Below are 24,248 nucleotides of genomic sequence, written 5' to 3' on the forward strand. Positions count from 1 at the left end.
CGTGTCCATCTGTGTCCCCTCGTGTCTGTCTGTCCGTCCGTGTCCCCTCCCTGTGTCTGTCTGTCCATGTCCCCCCCACCCCGTGTCCATCCGTCCGTCCGTGTCCCCCCACGTGTCTGTCCATGTCCCCTCGTGTCTGTCTGTCCATCCATGTCCCCTCCCCCGTGTCCATCTGTCCATCTGTGTCCCCCTGTGTCCGTCTGTCTGTCCGTCCATGTCCTCCCCGTGTCCATCCGTCCATCCATGCCCCCCCCGTGTCCGTCTGTCCGGCTGCCACCCAACCCCTCCCCATCCATCTGGCCATTCCTGTCCGTCTGTCCGTCCTGCCACAGTGACTCGTAGCCATCTGTCCCCTCTCCTCTGTCACCCCTGGGGCCACCGTCCCCACGTCCGTCTGTCCCTCGGTGTCCCCACGTCCGTCTGTCCCCCCCCCATCCCCCCCGGTCCACTGTCCCCATCACCCGTTGTCCATCTGTCTGTCCCCTGTCCATCCCTCTGTCCCTCTGTCCATCTGTGTCCCCCTGTCTGTCCCCTGTCCCCGTGTCCATCTCTGTGTCCCCCTGTCTGTCCCTGTGTCCATCTGTCTGTCCCCTGTGTGTCCTCTGTCCCTGTGTCCCCCTGTCTGTCCCCCTGTCTGTCCCCTGGCCATTGTCCCCTGTCCCCATGTCCATCTGTCTGTCCCCGTGTCCATCTGTCCATCCCTTGTGTGTCCCCCGTGTGTCCCCTGTCCCCATGTCCATCTCTCTGTCCCCTGTCCCCATGTCCATCTGTCTGTCCCCCCTGTGTCCATCTGTCTGTCCCCCACGTGTCCCCGTGTCCCCTCCAGGTGCCACCCTCAGGTGCTTTGGCTGCTCCAACCTCCCCCCGCCCGCAGGTAAGAGCCGCCCCTCCCCCGCCCGCCGCACCCCCAGCACCTGTGGGGGCTCCATGGGGACCCCCGGGACCCCATAGGGACCCCCAGGACCCCATAGGGGCCACAGGGACCCCATAGGGGCCCCATAGGGACCCCATAGAGACCCCCAGGATCCCATAGGGACCCATAGGGGCTCTGTAGGGACCCCCAGGATCCCATAGGGACCCCCAGGACCCCATAGGGGCCACAGGGACCCCATAGGGGCCCCATAGGGACCCCCAGGATCCCATAGGGACCCATAGGGGCTCTGTAGGGACCCCCAGGATCCCATAGGGACCATAGGGACCCCCGGGACCCCATAGGGACCCCCAGGACCCCATAGGGACCCATAGGGGCTCTGTAGGGACCCCCGGGACCCCATAGGGGCCATAGGGACCCCATAGAGACCCCTGGGATGCCATAGGGGCCATAGGGACCCCCAGGACACCATAGGGGCCACAGGGACCCCCGGGACCCCATAGGGACCCATAGGGGCTCTGTAGGGACCCCTGGGACCCCATAGGGGCCATAGGACCCCATAGGGACCCCCAGGATCCCATAGGGGCCACAGGGACCCCCGGGACCCCATAGGGACCCCATAGGGGCCATAGGGACCCTGGGACCCCATAGGGACCCATAGGGGCTCTGTAGGGACCCCTGGGACCCCATAGGGGCCATAGGACCCCATAGGGACCCCCAGGATCCCATAGGGGCCATAGGGACCCCATAGAGACCCCTGGGATGCCATAGGGGCCATAGGGACCCCCGGGACACCATAGGGGCCATAGGGACACCCAGGATCCCATAGGGGCTCTATAGGGACCCCTGAGATCATATAGGGGCCATAGAGACCCCCAGGACCCCATAGGGACCCCTGGGATCCCATAGGGACCCCCGGGATCCATAGGGGCCATAGGGACCCCCAGGACCCCATAGGGACCCCCGGGACCCCATAGGGGCCCATATAGATCCTTGTAGGGGCCATAGGGACCCCAGGCCCTATAGGGGCCCTTAGAGAATCCCTATAGGGGCCCATATAGATCCCTATAGGGGCAGCACAAACCCCACGGCCCTCTAGGGGTCCGCAGGGTCCTATAGGGGTCCATATAGACCCCCCATAGGAGCTGTACACACCCGAGGGCCCTATAGGGGCCACAGAGATCCCTATGGGGGCCATAAGGACCCAGGGACCCCCGGGACCTATAGGGGCCCATATAAAATCCCTATAGGGGCCCATATAAAATCCCTATAGGGGCCCTTACAGATCCCTATATGGGCCCATATAAAATCCCCATAGGGGCCTGTGCAGAATCCCTATAGGGGCCACAGGGACCAGAGACACCTACAGGGGCCCATATAGATCCCTATAGGGCCCATACAGACCCCTGGGCTCTATGGGGGCCGTGCAGAGCCCAGGGCCCTATAGCGCCCAAATAGATCCATATAGGGGCCCTGCAGAGCCCTGGGTGTCTATAGGGGTCCCCAGGGCCCTATTGGGGTCCCCAGGCCCTATAGGGCCCCCATGGCTCTATCGGGTCCCCATGGCCCTACAGGGGGCCCCATGGTCCTATAGAGATCCCCCAGCCCCTATAGGGGCCCCTAGGCCCTATGGGGTCCCCTGGCCCCCATATGGATCCCCATATGGCTTTATAGGGATCCCCCAGGCCCTATATGGATCCCCAGGCCCTATAGGGCCCCCATGGCTTTATAGGGATCCCCCGGTCCCTATAGGTCCCCCGTGGCCCTATAAGGATCCCCGGGCCCTATAGGGATCCCCAGGCCCTATAGGGATCCCCCGGGCCCTATAGGGCCCCCATGGCCCTATATGGATCCCCAGGCCCTATATGGATCCCCTGGCCCCTATATGGATCCCCCGGGCACTATAGGGCTCCCATGGCCCTATAAGGATCCCCGGGCCCTATAGGGATCCCCAGGCCCTATATGGATCCCCCGGGCACTATAGGGCTCCCATGGCCCTATAGGGATCCCCAGGCCCTATAGGGCTCCCATGGCTTTATAGGGATCCCCCAGTCCCTATAGGGCCCCCATGGCCCTATATGGATCCCCGGGCCCTATAGGGATCCCCTGGCCCTATAGGGATCCCCAGGCCCTATATGGATCCCCCGGCCCCTATAAGGCCCCCATAGGCGCCGCCCGCTCCTCCCCCGGCCGCAGTTTGGGGGCGGTTGCCATGGCAACGCCTCCATCCTGGCGCTATTTTGGGGAGGGGGCGGTGCCGGGGGGGGTCGGGGGCGGGGCTAAGGGGGGGGAGACCCAGCGGCCTCGCCCCTCCCCCCCGGGGAACCCCCCCACGTCCCCTCCCCCCTCCCGCATCCCCCGCCGCGTTTCCATGGCAACCGCCGCCCCCCGCCCGCCGCGTCGCCATGGCAACCGCCATCCACGGGGGGGGCGCTCTGCGCATGCGCGGCGGGACGGGGACACCTCCCCTCCAACCCCCTCCCCCCCCTCCTTGGGGACCCCCGCCTTGGGGGGGGGGGGATCCGGGGGCGCCTCCCCCCATCGGGGACCCCCCAATTGATGTGGGGGGGGGGTCCCCAATTATAGGGGGCGTCCCCTGCCCCCCTCCCCCACCCAATCTGGGCGTGGTTTTTGTTTTTGGGAGGGGGGGACACACACGCCCCCCCCCCCTATTCCATGTCACAGGGACCCAGGCGTCCTCCCCCCCCCCCAGGACCCTCCCCCAAATCCCCTCCCCCCCCCCAAAATCCAGGGGGGGGGGGGGGTCTCTGTGTCCGGGCACGCGCAGAGCGATGGGGGTGGGGGGGAGGGGGGGAGGGGGGGGGGTCTCTCCTCGGCTCCTCCCCCCTCCCCCCCTCACCCCCCCCGCCCCGCCCGGCCGGGCCCTGGTTCTGCTGCGGAGGCGCCGGGGGCTCCCCCAGCCCCTCCCCCACGCGGGACCCCTCCCCCTCCATCCCGGGGGTGTCCCCCCCCTCCCCCTCCCCCCCCCCCCGTGTGTGTGTGTCTGTGTGTCCCGTCCCCCTCCCCCCCCATTTATTTGGGGGTGCCGCCCCCTCCCCAAAATGTGGTGCCTGCAGTGCACGGCCGAGCGGCGCCGGGGGCCGCTCCGGCAGCGGCTGCTGCACGGGTGAGTCGGGGACCCCCCGGGACCCCCGGAACCTCCCCGGGATCCCCGAGATCCCCCCGGGACCCCCCGGGACCCCCGGAACCTCCCCGGGACCCCTCGGGATCCCCGAGATCCCCGAGACCCCCAGGGATCCCCCGGGATTCCCCCAGCACCACTCGAGACCCCCCCGGGACCCCCCCGACCCTTCCCTTCCCTCCCCCTCCCCCCCCAACCTGTCCGGGACCCCTCCCCAGAATTTTGGGGATCCCCTCACCCCCCCCCCCCCGCTTTGCTCCACCCCCCCCCTTCCCCCCTTCCCTCCCCCTCCCCCCCGATTCCGGCGCTGGGTCCCTGCGGGGTTGGGGGGCAGGGGACGCGTGTGTCCGTCTGTCCGTCTGTCCGTCTGTCTGTCTGTCCATGTGTCTGTCTGCGTGTCCGCCTGTCCATGTGTCCATCTGTCCGTCTGTCCGCGTGTCCGTGTGTCTGTACCCCCCCCCCCGCCGTGGCTGTGCGTGCACGTACGTCCCCGTCCGTGTGTCCCCCACGTCCGTGTGTCCCCCCATGGCCGTGCGTGCACGCACGTCCCTGTCACGTCCGCGTCGTGCGTCCGCGTGTCCCAATGTCTGTGTGTCCGTGTGCCCCCATGTCCGTGTGTCCGTCTGTCCGTTTCTCCCCATGTCTGTGTGTCCCCGTGTTCGTGTGTCCCCATGTCCATAGGGCCGATGTCCCCGTGTCCGTGCGTCCCCGTGTCCATGTGTCCATGTGTCCATGTGTCCCCATGTCCGTGTGTCCGTGTGTCCGTGTGTCCTCACGTCTGTGTGTCCATTTGTCCATATGTTCATGTGTCCCCATGTCCGTCTGTCCCCATGTCCCCATGTCTGTGTGTCCACGTGTCCCCATGTCCGTGTGGCTGATGTCCCCATGTCCGTCTGTCCCCATGTCCGTCTGTCCCTCCGTGTGTCCCCATGTCTGTGTGTCCGTGTGTCCCCGTGTCTGTGTCCCCATGTCCCTGTGTCCCAATGTCCTTTTGTCCGTATGTCCATGTGTCCGTGTGTCCCTGTGTCCATGTGTCTCCATGTCCGTATGTCCCAATGTCCATTTGTCCATGTGTCCGTGTGTCCCCGTGTCCATGTGTCCCCATGTCCATGTGTCCCCATGTCCGTCTGTCCCTCCGTGTGTCCCCGTGTCTGTGTCCCCATGTCCGTGTGTCCCAATGTCCATTTGTCCATGTGTCCGTGTGTCCCTGTGTCCGTGTGTCCCCGTGTCTGTGTCCCCACGTCCGTGTGTCCCAATGTCCATTTGTCTGTGTGTCCATGTGTCCCCATCTGCTGGTTTCCCTGTGTCCCAATGTCCATCTGTCCCACATCCGTGTCCCCATGTCAGTGTCCGTGTGTCCCACACCTGTCTGTCCCCAGTTCCCTGTGTCCCCACATTGGCCGTGTCCGTCTGTCCCTGTGTCCCCAAGTTGTGTCCCTGTGTCCCATGTCCATGTCTGCCTGTCTGTCCCGTGTCCCTGTGTCCCGCATCCACGTCTGTCTGTCCTCTTGTCCCTGTGTCCCATGTCCATGTGTCTGTCCCCGTGTCTGTGTCCCCATGTCCCTGTGTCCCCATGTCCGTGTGTCTGTCTGTCTGCCCCCATGTCCCTGTGTCTGTCTGTTTGTCCCCATGTCTGTCTGTCTGTCTGTCCCCATGTCCCTGTGTCTGTCTGTCTGTCCCCGTGTCCCCATGCCCACATGTCTGTATGTCTGTCCCCATGTCTCTGTGTCCCTGTGTCTGTCTGTCCATATGTCCCTATGTCTGTCTGTCCCCATGCCCCTGTCTCTGTCTGTGTGTCTCTATGTCCCTATGTCCGTCTGTCTGTCCCCATGTCCCTGTGTCTGTCTGTCCCCATGTCTCTGTGTCCCTTTGTCTGTCTGTCCCCGTGTCCCTGTGTCTGTCTGTCCCCATGTCTCTGTGTCCCTGTGTCTGTCTGTCTGTCCCCATGTCCCTAAGTCTGTCTGTCTGTCCCCGTGTCTCTGTGTCCCTATGTCTGTCTGCGTGTCCCCATGTCTGTCTGTCTGTCTGTCTGTCCCTGTGTCCCCATGTCTGTCTGTCTGTCTGTCTGTCTGTCCCCGTGTCCCCCTGCTCCCCACCCTGGTGCCTCCAGACTCTTTGGGGGGGTCTCAGGGGCACCTGTGGAGGTCCCAGGGAGGGTTTGGGGCATCCCTGGGGGCGGGGGGGGGAAATTGGGGTGATTTGGGGGAAATTTGGGGTGGTTTTGGGTGTTTTGGGGGTTCCTGGTGGGGATTTTGGGGTAGTTTGGGGTGGTTTTGGGAGTTCCTGGGGTGGATTTTGGGGTGGTTTTGTGCGTTTTGGGGTGGTTTGGGGTGGTTTTGGTGGTTCCTGGGGGGGATTTTGGGGTGGTTTCGTGCGTTTTGGGGTGTCCCGGTGCTGTCCCCGGCGTGGGGCTGACGCGCTGTCCCCGCAGCGTGGACGGCGAAGCCCCGGGCAGCGAGGGGGGGGGGCCGGTGCCCGAGAGCCCCGGGAGGCCCCCCCCGTACCGGGGCCTCCCCCAGCCGGCGCCCCAAGGCCCGGGGGGGGCCGGGGGGGGCCCCGGGGGCGGCTCCCCGGGCATGGCCTGGCCCCGGCTGCCCCCCCAGCCCGCCAGCGTGGCCCTGCGCAAGCAGGAGGAGGAGGAGGAGAGCAAGAGGCCGAAGGCTCTGAGCGACAGCTACGAGCTCTCCACCGACCTGCAGGACAAGAAGGTACCTGGGGACACCTGGGGATAGTGCTGGGGACACCCCTGGGGACACCTGGGGATAGCCCTATGGACACCCCTGGGACACCCTGGGGGCACCCTTGGGGACACCCTTGGGACACCTGGGGACACCTGGGGACATCCAGGGGACACCCGGGGACATCCAGGGGACACCCCTGGGGACACCCGGGGACATCCAGGGGACACCCCTGGGGACACCATGGGGACATCCCTGGGACACCCCTGGGGTGGGTCCTGGTTGTGTGGTGGTCACCAGCCACGTGTGACTGTCCCCAGCCTGTGTGGGGTCACCAGACCCATGTCACGGTCCCTGTCCCCATACAATAGTCCCTGTCCCCACGCATGCCTCCATGTCCCCATCCTCATCCATGTCCCTACATCCCCATGTCCCCACCCATGTCCTCATGTCCCCATGGCTGTCCCCACGTGTGTCCCCATATCCCTCGCCATGTCCCCACGTCTCCATTGCTGTACCCATGTCCCCACATCCCCACCCATGTCCCCATTGTCTCCACCCGTGTCCCCATGTCCCCATGGCTGTCCCCACCCATGTCCTCATGCCCACATCCTCATCCATGTCCCCACAACTCCACATCCCTCACCATGTCCCCATCCTCATCCATGTGCCCACATCCCCACGTCCCCACATCCCCTGCCATGTCCTCATGTCCCTCGCCATGTCCCCATCCTCATCCACATCCCCATGTCCCCATGTCCCCATCCATGTCCCTACCCATGTCTCCATGTCCCCAAATCCCCTGCCATGTCTCCACCTCCCCACCCATGTCCCCATCCTCATCCATGTCTGCACATCCCCTGCTACGTCCCCATGGCTGTTCCCACCCATGTCCCCATGTCCCCGACCATGTCCCTGACCATGTCCCTATGTCTCCATGGGTGTCCCCACACGTGTCCCCATACCCGCATCATCATCCATGTTCCCACATCCCCACGTGCCCCACCATGTCCCCATGTCCCCATCCCTGTCCCCATGCATGTCCCCATCCTCATCCATGTCCCCATGTCTCTGTGTCTCCCACCATGTCCCTGTGTCCCCATGGCTGTCCCCACGCATGTGCCCATCGACATCCCTACATCCCCATGTCCCCATGTCCCCTTGGCTGTCCCCACCCATGTCCTCATCCTCATCCATGTCCCCACGTTCCCACACCCCCCCCACCATCTCCCCATGTCCCCACAGCTGTCCCCACGTGTGTCGCCACGTCCCTTGCCATGTCCCCGTCCTCATCCAGGTGCCCACATCCCCACGTCCCCACGTCCCCTGCCATGTCCCCATGTCTCCATTGCTGTCCCCATGTCCCCACATCCTCACCCATGTCCCCATGTCCCCATGGCTGTCCCCACCCACATCCCCATGCGTGCCTCCATGTCTCCATCCTCATCCATGTCCATGCATCCTCACATCCCCTGCCACGTCCCCATGTCCCCATGTCCCCACGTCCTCACCTACGTCCCCATGTCCCCATGGCTGTCCCCACCCATGTCCCTGTGTCCCCATGGCTGTCCCCATGTCCCCACATCCCCATGCGTGCCTCCATGTCTCCATCCTCATCCATGTCCATGCATCCTCACATCCCCTGCCACATCCCCATGTCCCCCACCATGTCCCCATGTCCCCACATCCTCACCCATGTCCCCATGTCTCCATGGCTGTCCCCATGTCCCCACATCCTCACCCATGTCCCCATGTCTCCATTGCTGTCCCCATGTCCCCACGTCCCCATGCGTGCCTCCATGTCTCCATCCTCATCCATGTCCGTGCATCCTCACATCCCCTGCCACATCCCCACGTCCCCATGTCCCCCACCATGTCCCCACGTCCCCACCACGTCCCCGTGTCCCCTCAGGTGGAGATGCTGGAGCGCAAGTACGGCGGCTATTTCCGCTCGCGGCGGGCGGCGCGCACCATCCAGGCCGCGTTCCGGCGCTACCGCATGGCGCAGAAGTTCGAGCGGCTGCGCAGCGAGGGCGGCCGGGCGCGGCGCCTGGCGCTGCCGGGGCTGCGCCTCCAGTTCTCCTTCGAGGAGTACGACCGCGGCCCCCCGGCCCCCGCCCCGGGGCCGCCCCCGCCGCCCCCGCCCTACTTCCAGGGCAAGCCGGCCTCGCTGGACGAGGGCGTCCTGGGGGGGCCGCGCCGCGCCCCCCGTTACGGGGGGTCCTGCCGGGCCGGCCTGGACGGGGGCGGGGGTCCCGGAGAGGGGGTCCAGGTTGGGGGGGGCTCCGGGGTGGGGGGCGCGGGAAGCCCCCCCCGGCAGCTCTCGGCTTCGGCCGATTTCGGGCCAGGAGGCGCCGACCTGGAGGAGGCGTTTGCGCAGCAGGTGGGGGTCTGGGGGGGTTATGGGGATGATGGGGGTCCTGGGGGTTATGGGGTCAGGGGGGATCATGGGGGTCCTGGGGGTTATGGGGTCAGGGGGGTCATGGGGGTCCTGGGGGTTATGGGGTCAGGGGGGTCCTGGGGGTCATGGGGGTTCTGGGGTTCTGGGGGTTATGGGGTCAGAGGGGTCATGGGAATGAGGGTTAAATGGTCATAGGGGGTTATGGGGTCATGGGGGTCACAGGGTCAGGAGGGTCATGGGGGTCCTGGGAGGTCACAGGGGTCAGGGGGTCACAAGAGCATGGACATTACAGCGGCCATTGGGGGTCACAGGTGACAAAGAGAACCGTGGGGGTCACAGGGGCCATGGGGGGGGGGGTTCACAGGGCTTTGGGGGTCTCGGGGAGGTCATGGGGGTCACAGGGGCCATTATGGGGGTCACAGGGGCCCCTGGGGGGCTCACGGGGGGGTCCTGTCCCCACAGGTGAAGTCCTTGGCCGCGTCCATCGATGAGGCGCTGGGGGGGGGTCGCGGGGTCTCCCCCGGCGCCCCGGACCCCCCCGCGGGGGACAGCGCCGCCACCTCGGCCAGTGACGTCACGCTGTACCTGGACGAGGGGCTCCCCGGCTCCCCCCGCTCCCCGGAGAGACCCCCCAGCCCCGAGCCCCCCCCGGACACCGCGGGGCCGCCGCCCCCGCCCGCGCCGCCGCCCCCGCCGCCGCCCCCCGCCAACCCCCCCGGCCCCGCCGAGCGCTGGGGGGGCCCCGAGGAGCCCCCCAGGAGGGGCCCCCCGTGCCTGGAGTGCCGGGGGCGGGGGGCTGGGGGCGGCCACCCCCCGCTGCTGACGGTGGAGCCCCCCAGCGACAGCTCGGCCGACCTGAGCGACCGCTCGGACCGCGGCTCCATCAACCGCGGCGGCCCCTACGAGCCCGAGGGCACCGGCGGCGGGGGCACCTTGCCCCGCTCCGGGCCCCCCCCCCACCGCTGCTTCCACCCCGAGGGGCCCCCCCCGCCGCCCCCCGGCCCCCCGCCCCCGCCCGCGGCCGAGGAGGGCTCCGAGGGCGACAACGAGAGCCTGGGCAGCAGCTCCAACTCCAACGAGACCCTCAACTGCTCCTCGGGCTCCTCGTCCCGCGACAGCCTGCGCCGGCCCCCCCCGCCGCCCCCCCCGCCGCCCACCGCCCCCCCGCAGCCCCCCGGCGCCGCCGGGGCCCCCGGCAAGGCCACGTACCAGCGGGAGCCGCGGCAGAGCTGGGACTCGCCCGCGCTCAACAACGACGTGGTGCAGCGGCGCCAGTACCGCATCGGCCTCAACCTCTTCAACAAGTGAGGGGCTGGCGGGGTTTGGGGGGGCTGGGGGGGGCTGTGCTGGGCGTGGGGTGGGGTCTGGGGGTCCGGCAGCGGGGCCATGCGGCGCCGCCACGGTCAGCAGGGGAAGGGTGCGGTGGGATTGTTGGGGATGCCATGGTGAGGGCAGGGGGATGTTCCAGGTGAGCCTATGGTGACGTTCTGGGTGACCCTATAGCAAGGACGGGGGAATGTTTGAGGTGACCCTGGAGAACCCTACAATAATGTTCTAGGTGACCCTACAGTGAAGTTCTAGGTGAGCCTGTAGCAAGGATGGGGTGATGTTCTAGGTGACCCTGTAGAACCCCGCAATGATGTTCTAGGTGACCCTACAGGGAAGTTCTAGGTGACCCTACAGCGAGGGACAGGGGAATGTTTCAGGTAACCCTGGAGAACCCTACAATAATGTTCTAGGTGACCCTATGGTGAAGTTCTAGGTGAGCCTGTAGCAAGGATGGGGTGATGTTCCAGGTGACCCTATAGCGAGGACAGGGGGATGTTTGAGGTAACCCTGGGGAACCCTACAATGACATTCTAGGTGACCCTATGGTGAAGTTCTAGGTGACCCTACAGCTAGGACAGGGGGACGTTGGTGGCCCTGGAGAAGGGTGAGGTGGCCTGGGTGGCCCTAGGGAAGGACAGGGTGGCCGTGGTGCCAAGGACAAGGTGATGTTTGAGGTGGCCCTGTAGAACCCCGCAGGGATGTTCTAGGTCACCATGCAGGGATGTTCTAGGTGACCATATGGTGATGTTCCAGGTGACCCAGTGGTCATGTTCTAGGTGACCCTATGGTGATGTTCTTGGTGGCCCTATGGTGGTGTTCTAGGTGACCCTATGGTGGCGTTGTAGGTGACCCTATGGTGGCGTTGTAGGTGACCCAGTGGTGGTGTTCTTGGTGACCCAGTGGTGATGTTCTTGGTGACCCTATGGTGATGTTCTAGGTGACCCAGTGGTCATGTTCTAGGTGACCCAGTGGTCATGTTCTAGGTGGCCCTATGGTGATGTTCTCAGTGACCCTATGGTGGCGTTGTAGGTGACCCAGTGGTGGCGTTGTAGGTGACCCTGTGGTGGTGTTCTAGGTGACCCAGTGGTGATGTTCTTGGTGGCCCTATGGTGGTGTTCTAGGTGACCCAGTGGTCATGTTCTAGGTGACCCAGTGGTGATGTTCTAGGTAGATCTACAGTGCCATTTTAGGTAGCCCTACAGTGAAGCTCTAGGTGGCCACATGGTGACATTCCAGGTCACCCAATGCTCAAGACATGACAGCGTTCCAGGTGACCCTTTAGGGAAGCAGATGTCACCTGAGGTGACCCCATAGGTGACCGGGTGGCCCTAGAGCTGGGTGCAGGTGATGTTCTAGGTCACTCTACAGCCAGAGTGACCACCGTGGCTGACCACCATGGCTGACCACATGACTGACCACATGGCTGACCATCATGGCTGACCACCATGGCTGACCACCATGGCTGACCACATGACTGACCACACGGCTGACCACCATGACTGACCACCATGGCAGACCACCATGGCTGACCACCATGGCTGACCACCATAACTGACCACCATGGCTGACCACCATGGCTGACCACACGGCTGACCACCATGGCTGACCACACAGCTGACCACCATGACTGATCTCCATGGTTGACAACATGGCTGACCACATGGCTGACCACCATGACTGACCACCATGGCTGACCACCATCACTGACCACCATGACTGACCACGCCCCCCCACAGGAAGCCGGAGAAGGGGATCCAGTACCTGATCGAGAGGGGGTTCCTGTCGGACACGCCCGTGGGCGTGGCCCACTTCATCCTGGAGCGGAAGGGCCTGAGCCGGCAGATGATCGGCGAGTTCCTGGGCAACCGCCAGAAGCAGTTCAACCGCGACGTCCTCGAGTACGGGGGGACACCTTGGAGATGGGGGGGACAGAGGGGACACGCCAGGGACAGGGGGACACACTGGAGATGGGGGGGACACACTGGGGATGGGGGGGACACGCTGGGGACAGAGGGGACATGCTGGGGTTAGGAGGGGACACGCCGGGGACAGAGAGGACACGCCAGGGACAGGGGGCACACTGGAGATGGGGGGACACACTGGGGATGGGGGGGACACACTGGAGACGGGGGGGACACACTGGAGACGGGGGGGACACGCTGGGGACAGAGGGGACACACCAGGGACAGGGGGACACCTTGGAGATGGGGGGGACACACTGGGCCTGGGGGGGACACACCAGGGACAGGGGGACACACTGGAGATGGGGGGGACACACTGGGGATGGGGGGGACACGCTGGGGACAGAGGGGACATGCTGGGGTTAGGAGGGGACACGCCGGGGACAGAGAGGACACGCCAGGGACAGGGGGACACCTTGGAGATGGGGGGGACACGCTGGGGCTGGAGGGGACACACCGGGGACAGGGAGGACACACCGGGGCTGGGGGGGACATGGCAGGAACAGGGGGTCACGCCGGGGACAGAGGGGACACCCTGGGGACAGAGGGGACACCCTGGGGATGGGGGGGACACCCTGGGGTTAGGAGGGGACACGCCAGGGACAGAGGGGACACGCTGGGGACAGGGGCAGCCCCCAGACCCATCCCGGCCGCGGGGTCTCGGCAGCTGCGTGGTGGACGAGATGGATTTCTCCGGGATGGAGCTGGACGAGGCCCTGCGGAAGTTCCAGTCCCACATCCGGGTGCAGGGGGAGGCGCAGAAGGTCGAGCGCCTGATCGAGGCCTTCAGGTGAGGGGTGGGTCCCTGTCCCCATGTCCCCATGTCCCCATCATGTCCCCATTTCCCCTGTCCCCATGTCCCATGTCCCCATGTCCCCATCATGTCCCTGTGTCCCCATGTCCCCGTGTCCTCATGTCCCCATTTCCCCTGTCCCCATGTCCCCATGTCCTCATGTCCTCGTGTCCCTGTGTCCCCATGTCCCCATCATGTCCCCGTGTCCCTGTGTCCCCATGTCCCTGTGTCCCCATATCCCCATGTCCCCGTGTCCCTGTGTCCCCATGTCCCCATCATGTCCCCATGATGTCCCCATGATGTCCCTATGTCCCCATGTCCCCATGGTGTCCCCATCATGTCCCCATATCCCCATGTCCCCGTGTCCCTGTGTCCCCATGTCCCCACTGCATTGCCCCAGCAGCACACAGTGGTCACCATGGGGTGACGTTCTAGGTCATTCTATGGATTGAGGGGGGACACAAGGGGGTGGTGGCACCTGAAGGATCTGGAGCTCTTCTAGGTGACCCTACAGACTGGCAGGACACTGGGTGGTGGCCCCTGGACCACAGGGTGACGTTCTAGGTGACCCTATGGATCAAGGAGGGACTATGGGGGTGGTGGCACCTGTGGGACCAGGTGCTGTTCTAGGTGACCCTGTGGGCTGAGAGGGGACACAAGGGGGTGGTGGCACCTGAAGGACCTGGGGCTCTTCTAGGTGACCCTACAGACTGGCAGGACACTGGGGGATGTTCTAGGTGACCCTGTGGGCTGGCAGGACACGGGGTGGTGGCCCCTGGACCACAGGGTGACGTTCTAGGTGACCCTGTGGGTCAAGCAGGGGCCTTGGGGGTGGTGGCCCACGTTCTAGGTGACCCTGTGGGTCAAGCAGGGGCCATGGGGGTGGTGGCCCACGTTCTAGGTGACCCTGCAGCCATGGGGGTGCTGCCCCACACTCAGGGGCGGCCGCGGGGTGCAGAGGCCGTGGGGCACCGTGACCCCATGGGCCGTGGGGGTTGTCCGCCCCGCAGCCAGCGCTACTGCGTGTGTAACGCGGCCCTGCTGCGCCAGTTCCGCAACCCGGACACCATCTTCATCCTGGCCTTCGCCATCATCCTCCTCAACACCGACATGTACAGCCCCAGCGTCAAGGCCGAGCGCAAGATGAAGCTCGAGGACTTCATCAAGAACCTGCGAGGTGAGGCCTTGCCAGAGCCCTCTGACAGCTCCTGGTGTTCCCCAGCATGGGGCACGGGTTCTAGAGCAGGGCTGGGTGCCCCGGGTTCTAGAGCAGGGCTGGGCGCCCGGGTTCTAGAGCAGGGCTGGGTGCGGTGGGTTCTAGAGCAGCCCCAGACACCATTGGGTTCCAGACACACCCATCAGCACTGAGTTCTGGAGTTGGGCATTTTGGGTTCTAGAGCAGTGCAGGCTGTTGTGGGTTGTGGAGTGGTTTTAGAGCAGCTCCAGATGCCACTGGGTTCCACACACACCCATTAGTGCTGAGTTCTGGAGCTGGGTGTGAAGTTTGTGGGCTCTAGAGCAGTGCCAGCTGTTGCAGGTTGGTGAGGGTGGAGGCGTTGTGGGTTCTGGAGTGGTTCTAGAGCAGGGCTGGGTGTCACGCAGGGGTGGACAATGGCGAGGACATCCCCCGGGACATGCTGGTGGGCATCTACCAGCGCATCCAGAGCCGCGAGCTGCGCACCAACGACGACCACGTGTCCCAGGTCCAGGCCGTGGAGCGCATGATCGTCGGCAAGAAACCGGTGGGTCTGCTCGGGGGGAGGGGGCGGGGCCAGGTGACCCACGGGGGCGGGGCCAGGTGACCCACAGGGGCGGGGCCAGGTGACCCCGTGGGACAGGTTCTAGGCCACCCAAAGGAGACATTCCAGGTGACCCTGCGGTGGGGAGGATGTTCTGGGCCACCCATGGGAGGAGATGTTCCAGGAGATCCTGTGGGATGTTGCAGGTGGCCCCATGGGACAGGGACTAGGTGACCCATGGGGGATGTTCCAGGTGGCCCAAAGGACAAATTCCAGGTGACCCATGGGGGACATGTGGGGGACACTCAACGTGACCCACATGGGACATTTGGGGTGACCCTTGCAGTGACCCATGTGGGACATTTGGGGTGACCTGTGAGGGACACTCAAAGTGACTCATGTGTGACACTTGCGGTGACCCATGTGGGACATTTGGGGTGACCCACGTGGGACATTTGGGGTGACCTTGCAGTGACCCACGTGGGACATTTGGGGTGATCCTTGAAGTGACCCACATGGGACATTTGGGGTGACCCACATGGGACATTTGGGGTGACCCTTGCAGTGACCCATGTGGGACATTTGGGGTGACCTGTGAGGGACACTCAAAGTGACCCATGTGGGACATTTGGGGGTGACCCGTGTGGGACATTTGGGGTGACCTGTGAGGGACACTCAAAGTGACCCATGTGGGACATTTGGGGGTGACCCGTGGGGGACATTTGGAGTGACCTGTGAGGGACACTCAAAGTGACCACATAGGGCAGTTGGGGTGACCTTACAGTGACCCATGTGGGACATTTGGGGTGACCCTTGAAGTCAAGATGTCACATGGGACATTTGGGGTGACCTGTAAGGGACACTCAAAGTGACCCATGTGGGACATTCAGGGTGACCTGTGGGGGACACTCAATGTGACCCACATGGGACATTTGGGATGACCTGTGGGTGACCCTTGGAGTGACCAACGTAGAACGTTTGGGGTGACTTGTGGGGACACTCAAAGTGACCCATGTGTGACACTTGGGGTGACCCTTGGAGTGATCCACGTGGGACATTTGGGGTGACCCGTGGGGGACATTTGGAGTGACCTGTGAGGGACACTTAAAGTGACCACATAGGACAGTTGGGATGACCTTGCAGTGACCCACGTGGGACATTTGGGGTGACCCTTGAAGTCAAGATGTCACTGGGGACATTTGGGGTGACCTGTGAGGGACACTCAAAGTGACCAGATAGGACAGTTGGGGTGACCTTACAGTGACCCATGTGGGACATTTGGGGTGACCCATGTGGGACATTTGGGGTGACCCTTGAAGTCAAGATGTCACATGGGACATTTGGGGTGACCTGTGAGGGACACTCAAAGTGACTCATGTGTGACACTTGCGGTGACCCATGTGGGACATTGGGGGTGACCCTTGAAGTCAAGATGTCACATGGGACATTCGGGGTGACCCTTGAAGTGACCCACGTGGGACATTCGGGGTGACCTGTGGGGACACTCAAAGTGACCCATGTGTGACACTTGGGGTGACCCACGTGGGACATTTGGAGTGACCTTTGGGGGGCATTTGGGGTGACCCACATGGGACATTCGGGGTGACCCTTGAAGTCAAGATGTCACACGGGACATTCGGGGCGACCCTTGAAGTGACCCACGTGGGACATTTGGGCTGACCCACATGGGACATTGGGGGTGACCCACACGGGACATTTGGGCTGACCCACATGGGACATTGGGGGTGACCCACACGGTACATTTGGTCTGACCCACACGGTACATTTGGGGTGACCCACATGGGACATTTGGGGTGACCCACGTGGGACATTTGGGCTGACCCACACGGTACATTTGGGGTGACCCATGTGGGACATTTGGGGTGACCCATGTGGGACATTTGGGCTGACCCACATGGGACATTTGGGGTGACCCACACGGTACATTTGGGCTGACCCACACGGTACATTTGGGCTGACCCACGTGGGACATTGGGGGTGACCCACACGGTACATTTGGGGTGACCCACACGGTACATTTGGTCTGACCCATGTGGTACATTGGGGGTGACCCACACGGTACATTTGGGGTGACCCATGTGGGACATTTGGGGTGACCCATGTGGTACATTTGGGCTGACCCACATGGGACATTTGGGGTGACCCACACGGTACATTTGGGCTGACCCACATGGTACATTTGGGCTGACCCACACGGGACATTGGGGGTGACCCTTGAAGCGACCCATGTGTGACATTCCAGCTGACCCAATGGCGCCACGCTCCGTGTGCCCCCGCTGAGGCTCCAAGGCCGCCATCCCCACCCCGGGGCGGCTCGGGGGGGTCCGTGGGGCCGTGTCCCACTGTCCCAGCTGTGACCCCCCCTCCCCGCCGCGCCCGTCCCCAGGTGCTGTCGCTGCCCCACCGCCGCCTGGTCTGCTGCTGCCAACTCTACGAGGTGCCCGACCCCAACCGGCCCCAGCGCCTGGGGCTGCACCAGCGCGAGGTTTTCCTCTTCAACGACCTCCTGGTGGTGAGTGGGGGGTCCCGGGGGGGGTCCCAGGGTCGGGGGGGGTCACAGGGGAGGGGTCCCTGGTGACCCCCTGGCCTCGGCAGGTGACGAAGATCTTCCAGAAGAAGAAGATCCTGGTGACCTACAGCTTCCGGCAGAGCTTCCCGCTGGTGGAGATGCACATGCAGCTCTTCCAGAACGCCTGTGAGCCCCGGGGCGCTCCGTGGGACCCCACAGCACCCCAAAGAACCCCAGAGAACCCCACGGGACCCCACAGCACCCCACAGAACCCCACGGGACCCCACAGCACCCCACAGAACCCCACGGGACCCTACAGCACCCCAAAAAAACCTACAGCACCCCATGGGACCCTACAGCAACCCATAGAACCCTACAGCACCCCACAGGACCCCACAGCACCCCAGGGAAACCCACAGCAGCCTATGGGACCCTACAGCAACCCATGGGACCCCACAGCACCCCAAAAAACCCTACAGCACCCCAAAGAACCCCACGGGACCCCACAGCACCCCAAAAAACCCTGCAGCACCCCATGGGACCCTACAGCAACCCATAGAACCCTACAGCACCCCAGAGGACCCCACAGCACCCCAGGGAAACCCACAGCAGCCTATGGGACCCCACAGCACCCCACATGACCCCACAGCACCCCATGGGACCCTACAGAACCCCAAAGAACCCTACAGCGCCCCAAAGAACCCCACAGGACCCTACAGCACCCCCAGGGAAACCCACAGCAGCCTATGGGACCCTACAGCACCCCGCATGACCCCAAAGCACCCCATGGGACCCTACAGAACCCCAAAGAACCCTACAGCGCCCCAAAGAACCCCACAGGACCCTACAACACCCCCAGGGAAACCAACAGCACCCCAAAGAACCCCACGGGACCCTACAGCACCCCAAAGAACCCTGCAGCACCCCAAAGAACCCTGCAGCACCCCACAGAACCCTATAGAACCCTGTGGGACCCTAAAGAACCCCAAAAGAGCCCCACAGCGCCCTATGGGACCCTACAGGACCCCAACAGACCCCACGGGACCCTCCGGGACCCTCTGGGACCTCCTGCTGTGTCCCCCCCCTCTCCCTGTCCCCCCAAATTCCCAGTTTGGGATCAAGCTGGGTGTCCCTGACCCCATGGGGGTGTCCCTGACCCTCTGGGGGTGTCCCTGTCCCTTTGGAGGTGTCCCTGTCCCCAAGGGGATGTCCCTGACCCCATGGGGGTGTCCCTGTCCCTTTGGGGGTGTCCCTGTCCCCGTGGGGGTGTCCCTGACCCCCATTTCCCCCAGATTCCCAGTTTGGGATCAAGCTGGGTGTCCCTGTCCCTTTGGGGGTGTCCTATCCCCGTGGGGGTGTCCCTGACCCCCATTTCCCCCTAGATTACCAGTTTGGGATCAAGCTGGGTGTCCCTGACCCCATAGGGGTGTCCCTGTCCCCATGGGGGTGTCCCTGTCCCCGTGGGGGTGTCCCTGAGCCCCATTTCCCCCAGATTCCCAGTTTGGGATCAAGCTGGGGTTGGTGACACTGTGGGGGTGTCCCTGTCCCCGTGGGGGTGTCCCTGACCCCATGGGGGTGTCCCTGACCCCCATTTTCCCCCAGATTACCAGTTTGGGATCAAGCTGGGTGTCCCTGTCCCTTTGGGGGTGTCCTTGTCCCTGTGGGGGTGTCCCTGTCCCCATGGGGGTGTCCCTGTCCCCAAGGGGATGTCCCTGAGCCCCATTTCCCCCCAGATTCCCAGTTTGGGATCAAGCTGGGTGTCCCTGACCCCATGGGGGTGTCCCTGACCCTCTGGGGGTGTCCCTGTCTCCATGGGGGTGTCCCTGTCCCCGTGGGGGTGTCCCTGTCCCCAAGGGGATGTCCCTGACCCCCGTGCCCCCCCAGATTCCCAGTTTGGGATCAAGCTGGGGTTGGTGACACTGTGGGGGTGTCCCTGTCCCCGTGGGGGTGTCCCTGTCCCCAAGGGGATGTCCCTGACCCCCGTGCCCCCCCAGATTACCAGTTTGGGATCAAGCTGCTGTCGGCGGCGCCGGGGGGCGAGCGCAAGGTGCTGATCGTGTTCAACGCCCCGAGCCCCCAGGACCGGCTGCGCTTCGCCAGCGACCTCCGAGAGTCCGTGGCCGAGGTGCAGGAGATGGAGAAGTACCGGGTGGAGGGTGAGCGCTGCTGGGGCACTGGGAGCACTGGGAGGGGCACTGGGAGCATGAAAATGGGCACTGGGAGCATCAAAATGGGCACTGGGAGCACTGGGAGGGAGACTGGGAGTGGTGGGAGGGGCACTGGGAGCACTGGGAGGGGCACTGGGAACATCAAGATGGGCACTGGGAGCACTGGGAGCACTGGGAGGGGCACTGGGAGCACTGGGAGGGGCACTGGGAGTGGTGGGAAGGGCACTGGGAGCACTGGGAGGGGCACTGGGAACATCAAGATGGGCACTGGGAGTGCTGGGAGGGAGACTGGGAGCATGAAAATGGGCACTGGGAGCACTGGGAGGGGCACTGGGAGCACTCGGAGTGCTGGGTGGGGCACTGGGAACATCAAAATGGGCACTGGGAGCACTGGGAGCACTGGGAGGGGCACTGGGAGCAATGGGAGTGCTGGGAGGGGCACTGGGAGAATGAAAATGGGCACTGGGAGCACTGGGAGGGGCACTGGGAGGGGCGCTGGGAGTGGTGGGAAGGACACTGGGAGCACTGGGAGGGACACTGGGAGGGCCACTGGGAGTGGTGGGAGGGAGACTGGGAGCACTGGGAAGGACACTGGGAAGGACACTGGGAGCACTGGGAGTGCTGGGAGGGGCACTGGGAGTGCTGGGAGGGAGACTGGGGGGTCACTGGTGTTACTGGGGGATCCCTGGTGGTTACTGGGTGGTTACTGGGTGGTTACTGGGTGGTTACTGGGGTGTCACTGGTGTCACTGGTGCCCCCTCCCCAGCTGAATTGGAGAAGCAGAAGGGCGTGGCGGGGCCGCGGGGCACTGGGGGCACTGGGGGGTCATTGGTGGTTATTGGGGGGTCACTGGTGTCACTGGGGTGTCACTGGTGTCACTGGTGTCACTGGTGTTACTGGGGTGTCACTGGTGTCACTGGGGGGTGTCACTGGTGTCACTGGTGTCACTGGTGTCACTGGTGTTACTGGGGTGTCACTGGTGTCACTGGGGGGTGTCACTGGTGTCACTGGTGTCACTGGTGCCCCCTCCCCAGCGGAACTGGAGAAGCAGAAGGGCGTGGCGGGGCCGCGGGGCACTGGGGGCACTGGGGGGTCATTGGTGTCACTGGGGTGTCACTGGTGTCACTGGGGTGTCACTGGTGTCACTGGTGTCACTGGTGTCACTGGTGTCACTGGTGTGTCCCCCCCAGCGGAACTGGAGAAGCAGAAGGGCGTGGCGGGGGCCGCGGGGCACTGGGGGCATTGGGGACATTGGGGGTCATTGGTGGTTATTGGGGGGTCATTGGTGTTACTGGGGTGTCACTGGGGGGTGTCACTGGTGTCACTGGTGTCACTGGTGTCACTGGTGTCACTGGTGTCCCCCCCAGCGGAACTGGAGAAGCAGAAGGGCGTGGCGGGGCCGCGGGGCGCGGGGCCGCCCCGGGAGGCGCTGAACGGGCTCAGCCGCAGCTCCCTGGAGGAGGCGTTCGGGGCCGAGGGGCTCAAACGGAGCGCGCTGAGCAGCTCCCTGAGGGACCTGTCCGACAGCGGTGAGACTGGGAGCACTGGGAGCACTGGGAGCACTGGGATGGACTGGGAGAGGGACTGGGAGGGGCTGGGAGAGGGATTGGGAGGAACTGGGATGGACTGGGAGGGACTGGGAGACATTGGGAGGGACTGGGAGGGGGATTGGGAGCGGTCGGAAGGGGCTGGGGGGCACTGGGAGGGCACTGGGGGGCACTGGGAGGGGCTGGGAGGGGCTGGGAGGGAGTTTGGGGTCTCCACGGGGGGGGTTGGGATCCTTTGGGGGGTTTGGGGTGTCCATGGAGGGGTCTGGGGTGCCCTGAGGGGATTTGGGGTTTCTGGGACACTTTGGGGTGTCCTGGGGGGGTCCCCTGGGGGGATTTGGGGTGCCCTGAGGGATTTGGGGTGTCCTGGGGGGATTTGGGGTGTCCTGGGGGGGTCCCCTGGGGGTCTCCCCTCACTGTTCCCCCCTCCAGGCAAGCGGGGCCGGCGGAACAGCGTGGGGTCCCTGGACAGCACCATCGAGGTGAGGGGACAGGGACACCCCCGAGTGCCACCCCCTGAATGTCACACCCCTGTCACACCCCCGAGTGCCACCCCAAATGGCACCCCAAAATGTCACACCCCTGAGTGTCACCCCTGAGTGCCGCCCCCTGGCTGTGACACCCCGAAATGTCACACCCTGAGTGCCACCTCTGGGTGTCACACCCCTGTCACACCCTTGAGTGTCACCCCCTGAATGTCACACCCCCAATGCCACACCCTGAGTGCCACACCCCCAATGCCACACCCCAAATGCCACACCCTGAGTGCCACACCCCAAATGTCACACCCCTGTCACACCCCAGAGTGCCACCCCCTGAATGTCACACCCCCAATGCCACACCCAGAGTGCCACACCCCCAATGCCACACCCCCAATGCCACACCCCAATGCCACACCCCTGTCACACCCCAGAGTGCCACCCCTGAATGTCACACCCCCAATGCCACCCCCTGAATGCCACACCCCCAATGCCACACCCCCAATGCCACACCCTGAGTGCCACCCCCTGAATGCCACACCCCCAATGCCACACCCCCAATGCCACACCCCCAATGCCACACCCCTGTCACACCCCAGAGTGCCACCCCTGAATGTCACACCCCCAATGCCACACCCTGAGTGCCACACCCCCAATGCCACACCCCTGTCACCCCCTGAGTGTGACACCCCGGAATGTCACCCTCTGACCGCCACCCCTGAATGCCTCCCCAATGCCACACCCAAACCCCGCCCACTTTAGCCCCGCCCCCAGGCTGACAAACCACGCCTCATTTTGAAAGGGGGCGGGGCCTAGTGGATGGGGCGTGGCTTCTGCACACTCTGGGGGTGGGGCCAACCAGTGATGGCTGCTCTCATCCACCAATGGCAGCTCACTTTTGCCTTGGGGGCGGGGCTAGATTCGGGAGGCGTGGCTTTCACACGGAATGGGCGGGGCTGACCCTACCGATGGGAGGTGCCAAATCCCACGGATGGGGAGCGGGGGGCGCGGCTTTCCCCGTGCTGACCCCGCCCCCTTGCAGGGCTCCATCATCAGCAGCCCCCGGCCGCAGGCGCGGGGGGCCCCGGGCGGGCCGGGGGCCGCTCCCGAGGGCGGGGGCTACAAACCCCCGGCCCGCCCGGTCTCCAACTCCTCGTCCTTCCTGGGCTCGCTCTTCGGCAGCCGCCGCGGGAAAGGCCCCGCCGGGCCCCCCCCAGGCGCGGGGGGTCCCGCTTCGGCCTCGGCCTCCTCATCCTCGGCGTCTTCCTCGCATCACCACCACCACCCGCCGGCGGCCGCCGCGCCCCCCGAGGGCCCCTCCAAGCTGCAGGCGCTGCACGCCCAGTACTGCCACGGGCCCGGGGGGGGCTCTGCGGGCGCGGGGGGCGGCCCGGGCCCTCCGCCGCCGCCCCCGTACCCGCAGCAGCCGCCGCCCCCCAGCCGCCCCGCGCCCCCCCCGCCGCTGCCGGCCATCGCCGCCGGGGCCCCCCCGCGCTTCCACGGCGGGCCCACCCCGCCGTTATCGGCGCCCCCCCAGCAGCACGGCCCCCCCGGCGGCGGCTTCCCCCCCCCGCACCCCCATTACACGCTGCACCGGCCCGGCAAAAGGGGGGGGGCTCCTCCCGGCGCCCCCCGGCAGCCGCTGTCGCCGCTGCCCCTGTACAGCCCCGCGCCCGCGCACCACGGGCTGTCCCACGCGTACCCCCCCGGGCCCCCCCCGCACCACCACCCCCCGCCGCCCCCCGCCCCCGCCAAGCACTTCGTGTTCGGGGGTGGCGGCGGGGTGGGGGGGGGCCCGGCCGGGGGGGCTTTGCGGGGGGGGGGCGGCGGGGGGGGCGCGGCGCCGCCGCCCCCGGTCGCCCATCACCACCATCACCACCATCACCACCACCCCCACGCGCCCCCCCACTCGCCCATCCCCCCCCACCCTTCCTACCCCCCCCTGCCCCCCCCATCGCCCCACACCCCCCTCAGCCCCCACTCGCCCGCCGGCCCCACCTCGCCCCTGGCCCAGGCCGGCCAGGGCCCCCCCAAACCCAAGGGGGGGAACCGCATCAGCACGGTGGTCTGAGCCCCCCCCCCCCGCCGCCGCCCCCGGCCTGCTGGACGCGGTGGTTATTTTTGTAACCCCCCCCCCCAATCCCTCCATGTCCGTCCCCCCCCCAAAAAACCCCCCAAAAAACCAAAACCTGCACGTGGCTCGTGTTTGGCTGCTCCCGCCCCCCCCACCCCACCGGGAGCGAGGAAAGGAGGGAGGGGTCTCTGCCCAACCCCCCCCCCCCCCCCCTCAAAACCATCCCGGGGGTCCGGCGGCGATGCTGCCCCCCCCCCTCCCCCCCCCAAAATCCCCCTCCTCCCCCCCGTTCCCAGCTCAGGCTGAATGTCACACGGCACTTTAACCTCCCCTCCCCCCTCCTCCCCCCGCCCCCCCCCGGCCGCCTGGGGTCCCCCCGGGGGTTTTGGGGTTTTTGGGTTTTGGGGGGGGTGTCCCAGGCGGCCGGGCCCCCCCGGGGAGCCCCCCAGGCACCCGCATGCGCCCGCGCCGGGCCCTGTATATAAGAGACGAGACTGTATATTTGATGCTTCATAAACGGACCGGCCGGCCCCGCC

The 24,248-nt window shown here is 65.3% G+C and overlaps 2 protein-coding genes across 3 annotated transcripts; both read left to right on the forward strand.

Moving 5' to 3' along the window:
- The first annotated feature begins 348 nt into the window (after positions 1 to 348).
- Positions 349 to 24,248, forward strand: LOC118700924 (IQ motif and SEC7 domain-containing protein 2-like). 2 transcript variants are annotated; one of them, XM_054518219.1, is made up of 14 exons: positions 349 to 874; positions 6,445 to 6,721; positions 8,604 to 9,074; positions 9,555 to 10,396; positions 12,158 to 12,319; positions 13,050 to 13,172; positions 14,186 to 14,352; positions 14,778 to 14,917; positions 17,322 to 17,447; positions 17,531 to 17,630; positions 19,439 to 19,600; positions 20,980 to 21,141; positions 21,592 to 21,641; positions 22,681 to 24,248. In XM_054518219.1, exons 2-14 carry the CDS (start codon positions 6,590 to 6,592, stop codon positions 23,707 to 23,709), a joined length of 3,666 nt encoding a protein of 1,221 aa, XP_054374194.1. In that variant the 5' UTR covers positions 349 to 874; positions 6,445 to 6,589; the 3' UTR covers positions 23,710 to 24,248. The 2 variants fall into 2 exon arrangements, with proteins under 2 accessions (XP_054374194.1, XP_054374193.1); XM_054518218.1 differs by lacking the exon at positions 349 to 874 and adding an exon at positions 3,700 to 3,998.
- LOC129047089 (keratin-associated protein 10-7-like) lies at positions 4,034 to 6,192 on the forward strand. The gene has a single exon (XM_054518220.1). It carries the CDS (start codon positions 4,943 to 4,945, stop codon positions 5,966 to 5,968), a length of 1,026 nt encoding a protein of 341 aa, XP_054374195.1. The 5' UTR covers positions 4,034 to 4,942; the 3' UTR covers positions 5,969 to 6,192.

The sequence above is a fragment of the Molothrus ater genome, unplaced genomic scaffold (assembly GCF_012460135.2).
Source record: "Molothrus ater isolate BHLD 08-10-18 breed brown headed cowbird unplaced genomic scaffold, BPBGC_Mater_1.1 matUn_MA100, whole genome shotgun sequence".
NCBI lineage: Eukaryota > Metazoa > Chordata > Aves > Passeriformes > Icteridae > Molothrus > Molothrus ater.

Excerpts from the sequence above, each read along its gene's own strand:
- LOC118700924 (XM_054518218.1), top strand. The coding sequence starts at position 3,934 with ATGTGGTGCCTGCAGTGCACGGCCGAGCGGCGCCGGGGGCCGCTCCGG. Across the intron at positions 12,320-13,049 it reads TTCAACCGCGACGTCCTCGA|CTGCGTGGTGGACGAGATGG; the intron begins GTACGGGGGGAC and ends GGGTCTCGGCAG. Across the intron at positions 21,142-21,591 it reads GAGGGACCTGTCCGACAGCG|GCAAGCGGGGCCGGCGGAAC; the intron begins GTGAGACTGGGA and ends TCCCCCCTCCAG.
- LOC129047089 (XM_054518220.1), top strand. The coding sequence starts at position 4,943 with ATGTCTGTGTGTCCGTGTGTCCCCGTGTCTGTGTCCCCATGTCCCTGT.